Raw genomic sequence first — 17,063 nt, 5'->3', positions numbered from 1 at the left:
CACTCTCTCTCTCTCTCACTCTCTCTCTCTCTCTCGCCTCGCGTCAAACCTGGCAGATGCCATAAACCCTTTCGGTGGGCATTTTATTTTCAAATCTTGGGTGGAATTCAACAAAAATACATTTGATTAAAGCTGCTCGAAGGCCGGACGGCCACAAATAGCCTGAGAGTTTGGGCAGGCCGTCATCTTCAGGCTATTTCTGGTAGCGTCCCGACCACAGGCCGGTTCATTCAGGCACTGATGAATCTAGCAGTCTAAGCACAGGCTGGAAAAGCATGACTACATTCACAGGCCTCCTCACTACGCTGAGAAAAACTTTGAGAGCTTGAGTGAAAATGTTGCAGGTTTGCATCTATTTACATTCATGCATTTGGCAGATTCTTTTAATGCAAAGCATGCATGTGTTTTGATGAATTCATGCATTCCCTAAGAATCAAACCTGTGACTTTGACTACTTTGAGCTACTGTTTAGCACGCTTTTCAATCGAATGTAACATTATAAGCATAACAATTTGAGTTAAAAATAAACATGAACCTCTAAATGTCTTGAACATGAACAAAACCTGACGATCATGTTCTCCAGCATGAACTGAGATGAACTGAGCTTCAGTGAAAGAAGAACATCTGACTGTCTGTGCATCATTGACACTCATTTACTTACTTTTGTTTTTCGCGGTCTCTGACTCATGGAAACTTGTTAGCAAAAAAAAAAAAAGATGTACGTATATAATCGCAATTCTGAAAAAAAAAGTCTGAATTTTGAGATAGAAACTCGCAATTGAGATAAAACAGTATATTTTTTGTACTCCATGGCAGAAAAACAAACAGAATTGTGAGACATAAATTCATATTTATTAGAAAATAGTCTGAATTTCCACCGAAAAAAAAAAGAAATAAAAAAAGAAAGTTTTTATCTCTCAATTGTGATTTTTTTTTTTCAGAATGGCAAGATATAGAGAAGAAAAGCAAGTTTATTTCTCTCAATTCCAACTTTTTTTCTCAGAGTTTATATCTTAGAAATGCAAGAAAAAAAAAGTCTGAATTGTGAAATAAAAGTCACAGTTACACTTTTTATTTATTTTTTATCCGTGGCAGAAACAGGCTTCCATACAAACCACATTAACATGATTAAAACTGAAAGTGAATATATAACTGATGCCTATTAAATGCTTTTGTTTTCTCCAAAGTGGTCTGTATTGACATCAAAGCACTCTTAGCATTAACGAATAAACACAATCCAGTTTTCATTCATGTAGGAAACAAAAAACACTAAAACTTTCAACTACAGACTAAATTATTATATTGTGCAACATACATAAAACGCTCAACAAAACATTCAAGGGCACATTCTTCAAACCATTGCTGTAAATGTATGCTACTGCAAATTATCCTCCTGCTAATGACATGATATTTTTACTCACTTGAAATTTCATTTAAATGTGACATTTCATTAATGAAGCATATTGCATTCAAAATCCACATCTGCTAAACTGCTCAAATCATTAGGTTAGCATACATTTTATCCACGCTAGCTTAAATTTCAATACAGCTTGCTGTGAAGCCTTTCTTTCCTTATGAGATATTTGTACAGTACAGTACAGTAAAGCGGCCAGGATTAAATAAATATTATAAATGCTATCACATCACAGATATTAAATATCAAATGTGGCAAGATGCTATGACGGAGAGCGAGCATCAAGACAGATCATGTTCATTGCCTGATGGGCAAAAAAATATTTTTTACACTGTACATTTATTTTTTTAGATTACTGGAGTACGTTTTACAAGAAAATACTGTTTCAGTCTTTCTACTTTGAAATGTCATGTTTATTTCAATGTGTTACTTTCCAGTTCTACAATTATTTGAAAAATGTACTAGCAATTTCTGAGCGAAAATTGTTTAAAAGAAAACTTTTCAGCATAGCTTTCCGAACATCTTTCAAAATGGTCCAAAACAGGCCATTTATCTGATTTTGCAGCATGCATTTATGAATCCTAGCATAAAAAATAAACACAGAACAACAACCAGATTTTTAACCAATACTAACCCTAGTTAGCAAGGACAAATTGAGGCGATTAGTGAACTTTTTTTTTTTTACTTTTATTGCACTGAAAGTAAGTAACATGATATTTAAAAGCATCACTCACAAGAAAATTCAGTAACACTTTACTTAAATCTTTTATGTACAATGCATTATAAAGGTATTTATAATGTACGTTGTAATGCATTATATCTGTTCATAAATAATTAAGTTAAAATGCATTATAATATTTGAATATTATGCATTATACTTTCTAAAGGTGTTACAATGCATGATAATGTATTATAACTTCATGAGATCATACGATGCATTATTACAAGGCATAATTAATGCATTAAAACTTATTTCATAATGCTTTATATATAAAGGCTTTAAGTAAAGTGTTATCTAAGTGAAACGTTAATATTATCCAATAGCATAGCCTGCTTTAGAAAAACATAATGAATCGTTCACTATAAGAGTCAATTTAAGAGTCAAAACACAATTAAGGGTCAATTTTTTCAGATTTATACATCATCTGAAAGCTGAATAAATAAGCTTTCCATTGATGTATGGTTTGTTAGGATAGAATATTTGGCTGAGATACAACTATTTGAAAATCTGGAATCTGAGGGTGCAAAAAAATAAAAAAATATTGAGAAAATCGCCTTTAAAGTTGTTCAAATTAAGTTCTTAGCAATGCATATTACTAATAAAAAAATTAAGTTCTGATATATTTACAGTAGGAAATTTACAAAATATCTGCATGCAACATGATCTTTAATTAATGTCCTAATGATTTTTGGCATAACAGAAAAATCAATAATTTTGACCCATACAATGTATTGTTGGCTATTTCTACAAATACACCCCAGCGACTTAAGATTGCTTTTGTGCTCCAGGGTCACATATAGCAAGTTTTGATGACATTAATGCTCAGAAACTAGAAGTACTCTGGTTACCTCTCATATCTTCAACTTTGTTTGCTTATCAAGTTAAGACGTCCTAAATTAACAGTAAAGAGTGCTGGTCTAGATATCTATACTTCTTCAGAAGCACAAAAGCAGTTATGGAGATGGAAGTTGTGTCCATGCAGCAGTGCTCCATTTAAATTGTTTGATATACTTTAAAAAGCTCTTAGTACTGATGTACATTCCATTCAAAGCAGTTTTCCTTTTATCCCGGTGCCGTGTTCAGTCACTCAACCTCTTTATACCCCTCCTGTCTTCCTCGTCGTTGCTCTATCACTCTTTCTGCCCCTCCAGCCCATCTCTCTCTATCTCTTTTCTCTGACAGTCTCTCTCGCTCTGCACTGCTCTAATTAAAAAAGATCTCTCCAGCTCGCTCTACTCAAGACAGAAGATGAAACCTAATGGCTTTTCTTCTCTTCTCTTCTGGAGATGGAATATATGCACTGACCCCTTGATGGTAGAGATTCATTTCATCAGCAAAGGTTCGGAAAAGCTCGGACATAACCGCAAATACAGGTCCACTAAACAACACCACAACATAACTAACCAAAACAGACCAGAGTTGTTTGTTTAGAAATTTGCAGATAAAAACACTCAATAGCACAGTACATGGATGGGGTTTTGGTCATTCGAATTGTACACTGTAGGAGGCAAATTGGGTCAGAAACATAAGCATTTGCAAATGTACATACCTGTTATTTCTAGATTCAAAAGGTTGCGGGTTCGAGTCTCATACCGGCAGGGATTGTAGGTGGGGGGAGTGAATGTACAGCGCTCTCTTCCACCTTCAATACCACGACTGAGGTGCCCTTGAGCAAGGCACCGAACCCCCGACTGCTCCCCAGGTGCCGCAGCAAAAACATGGCTGCCCACTGCTCCGAGTGTGTGTTCACGGTGTGTGTGTGTTCACTGCTGTGTGTGTGCACTTTGGATGGGATAAATGCAGAGCACTAATTCCTAGCATGGGTCACCATACTTGGCCAAAAAAAAAAAAGACTGTATTCGAATTGGATGGACGAACAAGCAGTCCTGCACGAAACTTACGCCATTGCTTGATCATTGTTGCAGATGTCAAACAGAATATGAAACAGAAAATTTAACTATGCAAAACTAAAATCAGAACAAGAAAACAAAACAAAACAGAACAAAAAAAAACAAAAAAAACTGAACACAAAACAGAACAGAAAACAAAACAAAGCATTACTGAACACAAAACAAAACATAACTGAACACAAAACAAAACAGAACAGAAAAAGAAAACACAAAACAGAACAGAAAAAGAAAGAACTAAACAAAACACAAAACAAAAGAAAAAACTAAACAAACACAAAAAACAGAAGACAAACAGAACAAAACACAAAACAGAACAGAAAAAGAAAAAACAAAACACAAAACTGAACACAAAACAAAACATAACTGAACAAAACAAAACAGAACACAAAAAAGAAAAAAACAAAATGAACACAAAACAGAAGACAAACAGAACAAAACACAAAACAGAACAGAAAAAGAAAACACAAAACAGAACAGAAAAAGAAAACACAAAACAGAACAGAAAAAGAAAACACAAAACAAAACACAAAACCGAACAGAAAACAAAACAAAACACAAAACAAAAGAAAAAACTAAACAAACACAAAAAACAGAAGACAAACAGAACAAAACAAAACAGAACAGAACAGAAAACAAAACAAAACACAAAACAAAAGAAAAAAACTAAACAAACACACAAAACAGAAGACAAACAGAACAAAACAAAACAAAACACAAAACTGAACACAAAACAAAACAGGGGTCCGTTCTCCGTACCTCGCTTAATTCATCTGAGATGATTTGAAAGATGCCAGATCTTCTAATCATGATAACTGGGGCCTGTACCATGAAGCCAGATTAGCTGGCTGGCCAGGCAAGTTTCAGTTTAGTTTGCACCAATCCTGGGTTTTAGGTACCATGAAAGTGGCTTGGCTTTTAGCGGCATTCATTGCCTTAGTAACTTACACTCCACAGCTAACCTGCTCTGGGGCAGGTTATGTTCTGGTTTAGAGATCTCAAAGTGAAATTTGACCAATCAGCTTCAAGCAAAGTGACACATGTCTGACGCAATAAAGCCACTCCCCCAGTTTCTCTTACTCCAAATTAAAGGACGCTACATAGTAAAACATTTTTAAAGATAAAATTGTCTGAATTTAGAGATGATTATTTTTTATAATTATTTTATATGTTTTATATAATTATTATACCCTTAATCCATTACACAAGCTATCTTAATTTAATAGTAATTATTAAGCTTTTATTTTAAATTAATATAAACATATAGATAATATGCCATATAAATATGTTTTAGAATCAATAGCTTTAAACATGACTACATATGAGCTTAGATTTTTAAGTGTTTTTATACCTATAAATATTATCAACTCTATGAACTAACTTTACAACTTTTACTTGTACTTGCAAGATGTTTTCTTTAAGTTTTCCTCTTTCATGGATAGAGCGTTTCATCTTGTAAATGTTTAAATTCTTCATATTGTTCAGTATTTTAATCTTTGGTAGTGAATCGCACTGACTCTCTCTCAAGAAGTGAATCACAGTTTCAAGGCATCTGATTGGCTGTTCATTACTGATGTCACTCTTTCATGTGCACGTGCTCCATTAACCCAGGATCAAGCCTGAGTTGACAGAGAAAGTTGATGATGAGCTTCAAGGTACCAACAAAGCCGGATTGGACTGTTTGGTTTTGTCAACTCAAAACTAATCCTGTAACCCCGAGTTTGTTCAGCCACCATCATGGTACAGGCCCCTGATCTCTAGCTAATTTGGTTCTTCAAACGAATTTGCGGATCTGATTAAAATATCTGGATTAAGTTGTATAAGATTACTGCACGTTCTCGAGTTCCCCGTAAAGGGCAGATATATCGATATTCGAAACCACGATCAGCAATGCAGCGATTGGCTGCGGCAAGAACGCTCATGTTTACATGATTCCCAATTATTTATATTCACGATTTCTAGTATTTGTACAGGCTTTACATTTTTAGTTCAATGTTGCAATTAGCAACTCATGTAATTTTATCTTTGAAGCAGATTTGTTATGTGACAGCATTAATTAAAGTTTCTTAAGGGTCAAGATCAAGTTATCTGCATCTCCTGCACTCCATCAAGCCACTCCCATAATATCTGTCAGCACTCAAATTAATGCACGACTCAGATTAACTGTACAGCATGTGTGTAAGACTCTAATACAATTATAAAGTTATTATTTTATCACGAATAAATCTTTCAATGAGTAAAACTGGCTGTGTCTATAGTATTACAGATTACACAACATTATAATATTATATTCAAATTAATTTTTAAATGATTATTATTTTAAATTATTGTCCCCAGATTAGTAGAGTAATCTTGTAATAGAGTAGCAGTGGCTGGGATAGATTTTAAATATCAGTTCCTCTTAAAAAGATGCGATCTAATCTTGTTTACATGAAATAAACTGCTCCCGAGCAGGTTTAAGCTTACGGACCTGTTGCTATGACAGCAAGTCCAGGATTAGCTTCGAAGAACCAAATAATCCAAGATCATGCCAAATCGTCAACAATCAAATCCAGCTAACTGAGTTAGCGACGTACGAAGAACGGGCCCCAGAACACAAAAAGAAAAAACTAAACGAACACAAAACAGAAGACAAACAGAACAAAACAAAAAACAGAACAGAACAGAAAACAAAACACAAAACTGAACACAAAACAGAACAAAACACAACTGAACACAAAACAGAACGGAACACAAAAGGAACAAACTAAACACAAAACAGATCAAAACAAAACAAAACTGAACACAAAACAAAACAGAACAGAAAACCAAACACAAAACAGAACAGAACAGAAAACAAAACACAAAACCAAACACAAAACAGAACAGAACAGAAAACAAAACACAAAACCGAACACAAAACAGAACAAAACACAAAAAGAAAAAACAAAACAAAACACAACACAGAACACAACAGAACAGAACAGAACACTGTTTGTGGCAACACTGATAAAGCAACCAGTGCTTGTATAGAATGTTTGAATACCATCGATCTACTGAACAAGACAAAATCAGCAATCTACCATTTCATTTCATCAAACTCAGACTGAGGCAAAGGTCATAAAAGGTCAAAGTAAAGCGTGGAATGTTATCAGCATCGCAATGAATAGGGCACAATACATATATCCCATTTATACAGCTCACAGAGCATATAGCTTTTCAAAAAATGATTGGTTTTATCATTGTTATTGTGGACATATAAACCCTGACGAATGCCTCAACCAGAAACAACCTGAAATCTACAGCACAAATACTACAGAACATAATCACGGCATGGTTAAAGAAGTTTGCTTGGGGAAGAAATGGGAATAAAATGGCAGTCCATCGTCATTTAGTGGAGTATTATTGACTAGCACACTCTATTCACCCGCTCAATGGGTGTCAATATAAAAATGGGATCTCGAAATGAAAGAATGGTTGATTTAATGTGTTCTGGTAGCTAAAGAAATTGCATGCATAGATTCATACGGCTGCAGAACCGCTGTCATGCTGCCTGATGTCCATTATATGTGCCTTCTTTCATAGAGAGTCATTAGAAGAATGACCAGAGTTGAGTTGAATTTAAATTCTGTCCGGCTAATGCATTGAATTCAAGTTTCAAATTGATTTTTATAATCAAAAGTCAGAAATAATAAAGCCCGGGCATATAAAAGAACACACTGTGTTTTGTTTAAAAGAGGTGAATCTCACAAAATCTGTCTAGTGTTATTTCAGGATTATAGTAGTGTAATATTTATTAATATTTTGAATTAGTTTTTTTTATTTTAGTTAGTTTTATTAATTTTGTTACATGCGTTTTAAACATTTGTATTATTCTTTTATATTTCAATTTATATTTTTGTATATGCATTTAATAATCTAAGTACGTAGCGCTTATTATAGTTAAATATATATTTTATATTTATTAATATTTTGAATCAGCTTTTATGTTTAATTTTAGTTAATGTTTTTGTAATTTTGTTACATGCTTTTGTCATTTTTTAATATTTCTGTTTTAGTAATTTTAGTACTTAGTTAATCATAAAGAGTGCGATTCGCTATTAAAGAAGAATTCCTCAATATTATTTTAGTATTACAGTAGTATATTTATGAATATTTTGAATCAGCTTTTATTTTTAATTTTAGTTAGTTTTAGTAATTTTATTACATGCTTTTGTCATTTCTATTATATATTTTTAAATATTTATATTTAGCTTTAATTTATTTTGATTACCTTTTCAGTAATTTTAGTACTTTTTCAGTACTAAATTCTGTTTTTTATTTTCATTTAATTTTTTTTTTTTTTTTTCAGTTCAGTTCAATCTTTGTTTTACTCACAACTTTGAAAAATGTTTTTTTTTTTCAAAGTGTAATATATTTATTTTCTTTTATTTCAACTTGATTTCAATTAATATTTCAGTCCAAGACCACTAGTAAGAAAAAAAGATAATTATAATGAAATATAAATCTATTTTGCACTCTTAAAGAGCAAGTGTTTTCCCAGCGTTTCTGAATTGTTCTGTGGATTTCTCCGCTTTATGAGGGAGTTTCCACAGATGGCAGATTTGACGACACTCCTGATATTTCTTTATAGCCCTCAGAGTCTGTGTTAAGCAACAAAACACAAAGTAATGAGCTCTGGATATGAGGAGGAGGAGCAGAGTGGAATGAGTAGATTTAGTAGAGACGAAGGCCTGATGTGGTCAGTTAGTTGTGATGATGTTTAGATGAGCAGCTATCGCTTCATTCATCTATTCATTCTGTGCCACTCTTACAAACACAGACACACAAAACTCAACGTACAGTCCTGCCATTCAACCAAAATAACCAATCACATTATTGGTAAAGACATCACATCATATACAACCCTACATCCACCCAAAGATCACTTCACAGATCACAGTAAACTGAAGATGCACATGCAAAAGCTTTACTTTCCTCCCAATATCCTGCCTGAAATACCATATATGGAATATACAATCCCCTTTAATTATGCAACACATCATCTGCATATCATTTGCATATGCATATTGCCATCCTGGTGATTACATTTTTATTTTTTGGTTCAAGAAACTATGAGAAAATACAGACTAAAAATTATATTCTTAATCAGTATTTTTTATTTTACTGTAAATACATAGAAAATGTATAAAATATAAATAAAATATTAAAAATATATATTATTAAATATATAAATATACAATATAAATATTTAATACATAATAAATAAAAATAAATATTTATATAAAATATTAACAATTATGTACGTGAACTGAGCTAAAGACATCCAATTTATGATACATTCTAAAATCAGGTTTTATATATATATATATAATTTACATTTTATATTTTAATAATATACTAATAAATATAATATTTATTTTTTTTAAATTCATTATAATAAATAATACATAAAAATACATATTTATTTAAAATATAAACAATTATGTACATTATAAATTTGAGCTAAATTTGAGGTTGACAAACAGTTTTGGACATTTTGCTTGTCAACAGAGAGTGCTTTAATAGAAAATAGACACACTAATTCTACTGTTTTACTAATAAATAAAAACTCATAGTGCACACACAAATATTGTAGAGCTTAAACTGATATTTGTATTGATAATCCTCAGTAATGAATAAAATAATATTCATAATTAGACACTTCCCTCGACTTCATCTGCCATTTAGGATCTTGAGCTCATTGCAGTGCATTCTGGGATTGCCTCATCCACAAACTGCTGTCTTATAAGGCCATGTAATTAGTTTGGAGCAGTCTTGACGCCTGACAGTGCTGTCTATGTAGGGCAGAAGCGCGGGACTCACTGAGGGCATCTGGCTGGATAGCAGGTGTCCGTCCTGGGCGAGCATGTTGGACATCATGAGGGCGGGCAGCTCGGGGTACGAGTACGGGTTGATCAGGCCGTTGTGAGGGATGGAGTGACACAGGTAGCTGGACTCGGGGTCCATCAGGTGCAGCAGCGGTGGCTCGGGGTGATTCGGTGGGGTTATAGGAGGGATCTCGTAGTCCTCGTCTCCCCCTCCTCCTCCGTTCCCACTGCCCCCTCCCTGTCCTGAGTAACTCTGCTGCGGAGAAGAAAGAAAATTACTTTAAAAACAAAATTGTGAGTGGCGTCTTCTTGCCAAAATAAACACCATCATTAAATAAAAAAATAAAATAAAAATAAATAAATAAAACAACTTAAATACAATGCATAAAATAAAAATAATACTTGTTTAAATACAATAAATAAAATAAAATGTATGAAATTAAAATGACAACTTATGTTCAAATAAAATAAATCAAATAATAATAATACTTATGTTTAAATAAAATAAAGTAAAATAAAGCAATAAGCCCCAAGAAGCCGTGGTTTACAGTGAATTTATAACAGCTAAGGGTACGAAGCAGAGTGCCTAAAACCTCCTTAGCTGTTATAAATTCACTGTAAACCATGGCTTCACGGGGCTTATTGCTTTTAGAAAACGGTTATTCCATATACGTGGTAAGGTTTCACTAAATAAAACAGAGCAAATAAAATGTAATGATATTAATAAAAACAGTATTCTTCCGCCAAACAACGTAGTACTTTAGAAACGGTTGTGGTTGCAACAAAGTGGTTGCCGAGCAACACACAGAGTAAACAAAGGTGTGTGTTTGTAGAGTAATTTACAACAGCTTCGAACGCGGCTCAGCCAATCAGAATCAAGCACCGGAACTATCTGTTTTATAAAATAATATTAAAGTTTTAAATACAAACAAATAAAATAATATGAATGTATGTTTAGATAAAATAATTAAATAAGTTACAACATGTTCAGATAAAATAAAATAAAATTGCTAAATGCAATAAATGAAATAAAATACAAATTATGTTGAAATGAAATAAATTGGTCAAATAAATTACAACTAAAATAACTTGGTTAAAATAATAAAATAATAAACAATAAAAAAACAACTTATAATCAAAACCCATTTGAAAACCCCTTCTGTATGTATGAGAAATAGCAGATGTGACGACTGCCTAATTACTTTGTGGCGAGAGGCATAAACACAATTATATAAATATTATGCAGTTAAACAAGTAAGAATCGCTTTTTTTGGATGCATATCAGTTGGCAGCTTCCGATCTGGCTCTGGAATCACGGAAAGTTGCTGGAAATACGGCATTATCACAATCAACTTTTGGAAGCGCAGACCATGTTTTCATAGCGCTAAAGTTTGCGCCCGTATCGATGCTTGTGTCTCTCATCAGCCGTGTCGATCTAACTTTGGACACGACGGAGGAAGTATGCGACGTTAAATTGAGGAAAAAGGAAAAAGAGAGAGAGAGAGGGAAAGGGAGAGAGAGAGAGAGAGAGAGAGAGAGAGAGAGAGAGAGATTGCTGGGGTATTCAAGAGGGAATGAAAAGCAATTTTGTAGGCGATCTGACTGGAGCCCCGTCCATAATGACTGAGTCAAATTAATCATCAGAAATAATATTCCGCTGTCAACCATTCAAGAGCTTTTTTAATAGAATTTTCATGATTCATGTCTGCCCGTATACATCAAACAGTCAGTTCTGCAACATTTCAGAAATCAATTCAATATCATCTTTGTGTTGCCTGTCATCTTCGCCTGGAGAACGGCCATTTATCTTGCAAACAAATACTTTTAGCAAATACTCTGCCGTGGAGAAGGAGAGAGAGACAAGGATTGTGGGACCTTGCCACCGTACATTACTCAAATCACAAAGTTCTCCGAGATATGTCACCCGTCTGAGTGTCTCCACAAGGCTTAAACGCTAAACGATATTTTAAGAAAGAGACTGAACTCATTCAGAAGAACATTTTCATTGCTTAGAGATTGTTCTTTCAGACTTACGCCGACTATGATGATGCTCTAAATGATCAACATGATGCCGTTAAACCTGTTTCACACTCAATCGCCTCCATGCCTTCTGATTGATAGTTTAGAGTGTTTTATCAAGTCAAAGCTCTTTTAGTGTAATTGTACAAACGTCCAGCTTCACGTGTCTTTCTGCTGTCAAATCTTGACTGATTTTTATCAAGTAATCGTCAGAATAACTGCAGAAATATTTCCAGATGAACACTTACTGGACTGAAGCAGCTCAGCTTTACTTGATTCTCCATCAATCATGTTTTAGAGTCTCAAATCTGATCCTCAGGATCTTAAAAGAATAAAGAGAGAGAGAGAGAGAGAGAGAGAGATTGCTGGGGTATTCAAGAGGGAATGAAAAGCAATTTTGTAGGCGATCTGACTGGAGCCCCGTCCATAATGACTGAGTCAAATTAATCATCAGAAATAATATTCCGCTGTCAACCATTCAAGAGCTTTTTTAATAGAATTTTTATGATTCATGTCTGCCCGTATACATCAAACAGTCAGTTCTGCAACATTTCAGAAATCAATTCAATATCATCTTTGTGTTGCCTGTCATCTTCGCCTGGAGAACGGCCATTTATCTTGCAAACAAATACTTTTAGCAAATACTCTGCCGTGGAGAAGGAGAGAGAGACAAGGATTGTGGGACCTTGCCACCGTACATTACTCAAATCACAAAGTTCTCCGAGATATGTCACCCGTCTGAGTGTCTCCACAAGGCTTAAACGCTAAACGATATTTTAAGAAAGAGACTGAACTCATTCAGAAGAACATTTTCATTGCTTAGAGATTGTTCTTTCAGACTTACGCCGACTATGATGATGCTCTAAATGATCAACATGATGCCGTTAAACCTGTTTCACACTCAATCGCCTCCATGCCTTCTGATTGATAGTTTAGAGTGTTTTATCAAGTCAAAGCTCTTTTAGTGTAATTGTACAAACGTCCAGCTTCACGTGTCTTTCTGCTGTCAAATCTTGACTGATTTTTATCAAGTAATCGTCAGAATAACTGCAGAAATATTTCCAGATGAACACTTACTGGACTGAAGCAGCTCAGCTTTACTTGATTCTCCATCAATCATGTTTTAGAGTCTCAAATCTGATCCTCAGGATCTTTTGAGGAGCGTTTGTTTCCAGAAGCTTTACTTTCACTGTTCCTCAGCGGAGGAATGATCTTCACAAGCCTCCAGAACATCTCACATCTTCTGAGGAGCCTTTATTTCTTCAGCTCTCAATCACTGCATTATATGTTTGGATCATTTCAATCTCATCTTACTGAGACATGTTACTGGAGATATAGAGACGACTGATATTTAGATCATTTTATGTAAGTATCTGCTCTACTGTTATAAAGATCTTACTGATTTACATTACAAGCATCAGAATTTCATCATAGAAATATCAACATCCGCAGCAAATTGCATATAATTTGAGTCTCTGAATAAAATACAGCTGTTTTTTCCTCCATATTCTCACTGTATCAGACAATTTTTTTAAATATATTTTCTTTGAGTAACGCTTATCTAAAAAAATTATTTTTCTGGTTTAAAATACCACAATATTGCCATGGTACACATCAAAAATACCATGGTAAATGTCCAAACTACCATGGTGATACCATGGTATATATGGTATAAGTTCAAAATACCACAGTAATACCATTGTACATGTCCAAAAAAGCTACGGTAGTACCATGGTAATTGCCCAAAATACCACAGTAATACCATGGTACAGGTCAAAAATACCATGGTAATACCATGCTATACATGGTATATGTCCAAAATACCAGACAAATACCATAGTTTATGTCCAAAATATCATGGTATACATGTTACACGTCCAAATCACCCCATAATACTATGGTATGCACAAACATTCTATGGTAATACCATTGGATATGTTCAAAATAGTAGTACCATGGTAAATACCCAAAATACCACAGTAATACCATGGTACAGGTCAGAAATACCATGAGAATACAATGCTGTACGTCCAAAATACCACCATAATACTATTATTTAATACTTCAGGCTTTACAGGGTTAATTTAGTTTATGTTTCATGTAAGTATCAGAAGTTTCTCCAGAAATTCCTTTTCTGAGGAGAACAATCTGACTGAATATTTGTTCTCATTTTCGGTTGAAGACACAACTGAGATATGAAAGATGAGCAGATATTCAGCGTAAGCTCGTGTTGTTGGTCTTTCGGCATCCAGAGCTCGCAGTAAAGGCCCTGCGATGTGATTTGCTCGGACACGTGGTCGCGCTGGATATTAATCTTCCATATAGTTCTGCAGCCCTTTGAAGACAGATGTCTCTGTAGGCTCCGGGGCCTCCCCTGTTATTGTCCGCTCTAATGGATGTGAAAATGAACATTTCCTGAGATTCAATTTCCCTCATAATTGTTGGAAGGAAGCTAAATTGTGTGCTGTAAACAGTGGAACGGGCGGCTATTGTGTGAAGAGAGACTGTCGTCGAGTCCTCAGGAGAATTCTGCTCCAGCAAGAATTACACATTCACCTCTTTAAAAGTGAGATGAGATGAAGCTCTGCAGATACGCTCCAGTGTCAGCAGATCACACACACACACACACACTCTCTCTCTCTCTCTCACACTCCTTGTGGGGACTCTCCATAGGCATAATGGTTTTTCTACTGTACAGACCGTATATTCTATTGCCCTACACCAACCCTACCCCTAAACCTACCCCTTATAGGAAACTTTCTGCATTTTTAGATTTTCAAAAAACTTCATTCTGTATGATTTATAAGCTTTTGTACCCGTGGGGACCACAATTTAGGTCCCCACCGTGACACGAGTCCCCATGAGTCTGTGTGTAGTCAGGTTTAAGTCCCCACCAGGATATATAAACCTGTACACACACACACACCCAGAGTCAAAGCTGGAGAAATAAATAACACAACACTGTGATATTTACTGTGCGCAACCTTTCAAAAACATACTGTGGTGGTACCATGAAACTCACGCACTCCATGATACTTCAAGGTCCATTTGCAAAAATACCATGGTGCTACCAAAATACACATCCATACCACAGTAATACCATGCTACACGTCCAAAATACTACCGTAATACTATATAAATGTAAAAAATACCACAATAATACTATGGAACACATCTAAAATACCATGTTAATACCATGGTACACGTCCAAAATACCATTGTAGTACCATATAAATGTCCAAAATACCACATTAATACTATGGTACACATCTAAAATACCACTGTACATGTCCAAAATACTATGTCAATATCATGGTACACGTCCAAAATACCATGTTAATACCATGGTACACGTCCAAAATACCATCGTAGTACCATATAAATGTCCGAAATACCACATTAATACTATTGTACACAGCTAAAATGCCACTGTACATGCCCAAATACTATGTCGATATCATGGTACATGTCCAAAAGACCATCGTAGTGCTACATAAATGTCCAATATACCACAGTAATACTATGGTACACATCTAAAATACTATGGTAATACCACTGTATATGTCTAAAATATCACAGCAATACCACAGTACACATCAAAAATACCATGGTAATACCAAGGCATACGTGTGCAAAAGATAATACATTTAAAATACCATTTTAAATGTCTAATTGACCATAGTAATACCATGGTATACATAAAAAATGCCACGGTAAATCTCCAAAGTACCACAGTAATACCATGGTATACATGGTGTAAGTCAAAAATACAACTGTTAAACAAAAATACCATGTTAATACCATTACACGTGTAATACCATGGTATATGTCCACAATACCATGGTATACATGGTATACGTTCAAATTGCCCCCATAATACCATGGTACACATTAAAATATCATGGTAATACCAATGTACATGATCAAAACACAATGGTAACACCATGTCCGAAATAGTAGTACTATACCCAAAATACCACAGTAATACCATGGTACATGTCATAAATAGGGAATACCATGATATACATGGTATATGTCCAAAATATCACATTAATAACACGGTACAGGTCAAAAATACCATGGTAATACCATGCTATACATGGTATATGTCCAAAATACCACCATAATACCATGGTATATGTCCAAAATACCACAGTAATACTATATCCTTAGTACCACAGTAGTGCCATGGTACTTGCAAAAAACACCACGGTAATACCATGGTATACCTCCAAAATACCACGATAGTTCAACTGTATTTTCTGGAACTTTTTTTTGTAAGTCTACCACATTCATACACTTAAAAGAGTACCACATGGTATTACCATGGTGCTTCAGACATGGTACCGTGGTACATTTCTGTAAGAAAAATGCAGGACTGTAAATGTGGAATCTGCTGTAATGTGTTGAGATCTGAAGTTGAAAGTCCATTAGCTGAAGCTCCATTCAGACTGCGGCTGACTCATCACACATCTCCCGCGCATGAAAGGCCACGTTCATCAAATCCGTCCACGTCATGCTGATTTTAAGGATATATGCTAACAATGGATTCAGTGAGGGTTTTGTGGGGAAACCAGGAAGGGACGGGACGTTTGTCAAAAGTAGCAGAACGTCCTTGACGATAAAATGTAAATCTCAAGGTTGTGCCATGTCGAATGGTTCGTAAAAATACATAATTCATCTGCCTCTCTTCAGGACACGATTATATGTATTACACATTAAAGGTCCCATGACATGCTGCTTTTTGGATGCTTTTATATAGGCCTAAGTGGTCCATAGTACTGTATCTGAAGTCTCTTTCCCGAAATTCAGCCTTGGTGCAGAATTTCAGCCACTACGAGCCAGTCCCACAATGAGCTTTCCTTAGGACGTGCCATTTCTGTGTCTGTAGCTTTAAATGCTAATGAGGAGGAGAGAGGCGGGGCAACTGCCATGCTTCGCTCGTTTGCAAGCCATGATGTCTCTCGAGGAAAAAAAAATATTGCGCTCACCTCGCACGGTAGTAGCTCATTTTCTCAAATTCGGGCCAAATTCTCTGGGCGGGCAAAGCAGAGAAAGGGGAGGTAACCTTTCCCCGTATGACGACATAAAGGGAAGATTCCAGATTGGGCCATCTGAGCTTTCATTTTCTCAAAGGCAAAGCAGGATACCCA

At 35.0% G+C, this 17,063-nt stretch overlaps 1 protein-coding gene across 1 annotated transcript in view; it reads right to left on the bottom strand.

The window, feature by feature from the left end:
* The window catches only part of tox2 (TOX high mobility group box family member 2), a 163,219-nt gene that overhangs the window by 59,351 nt on the left and 86,805 nt on the right, over positions 1-17,063 (bottom strand). Inside the window, exon 4 of the mRNA XM_016477573.1 lies at positions 9,887-10,147. Within this exon, the coding sequence (XP_016333059.1) occupies positions 9,887-10,147 (261 nt within the window). The remainder of the gene's footprint in view (positions 1-9,886; positions 10,148-17,063) is intronic.

Source organism: Sinocyclocheilus anshuiensis, unplaced genomic scaffold, assembly GCF_001515605.1.
Source record: "Sinocyclocheilus anshuiensis isolate Anshui unplaced genomic scaffold, SAMN03320099.WGS_v1.1 scaffold1632, whole genome shotgun sequence".
Taxonomy (NCBI): domain Eukaryota; kingdom Metazoa; phylum Chordata; class Actinopteri; order Cypriniformes; family Cyprinidae; genus Sinocyclocheilus; species Sinocyclocheilus anshuiensis.
Note: the sequence above shows the minus strand (reverse complement) of the source record. Positions and strands in the feature narration are given on the sequence as shown.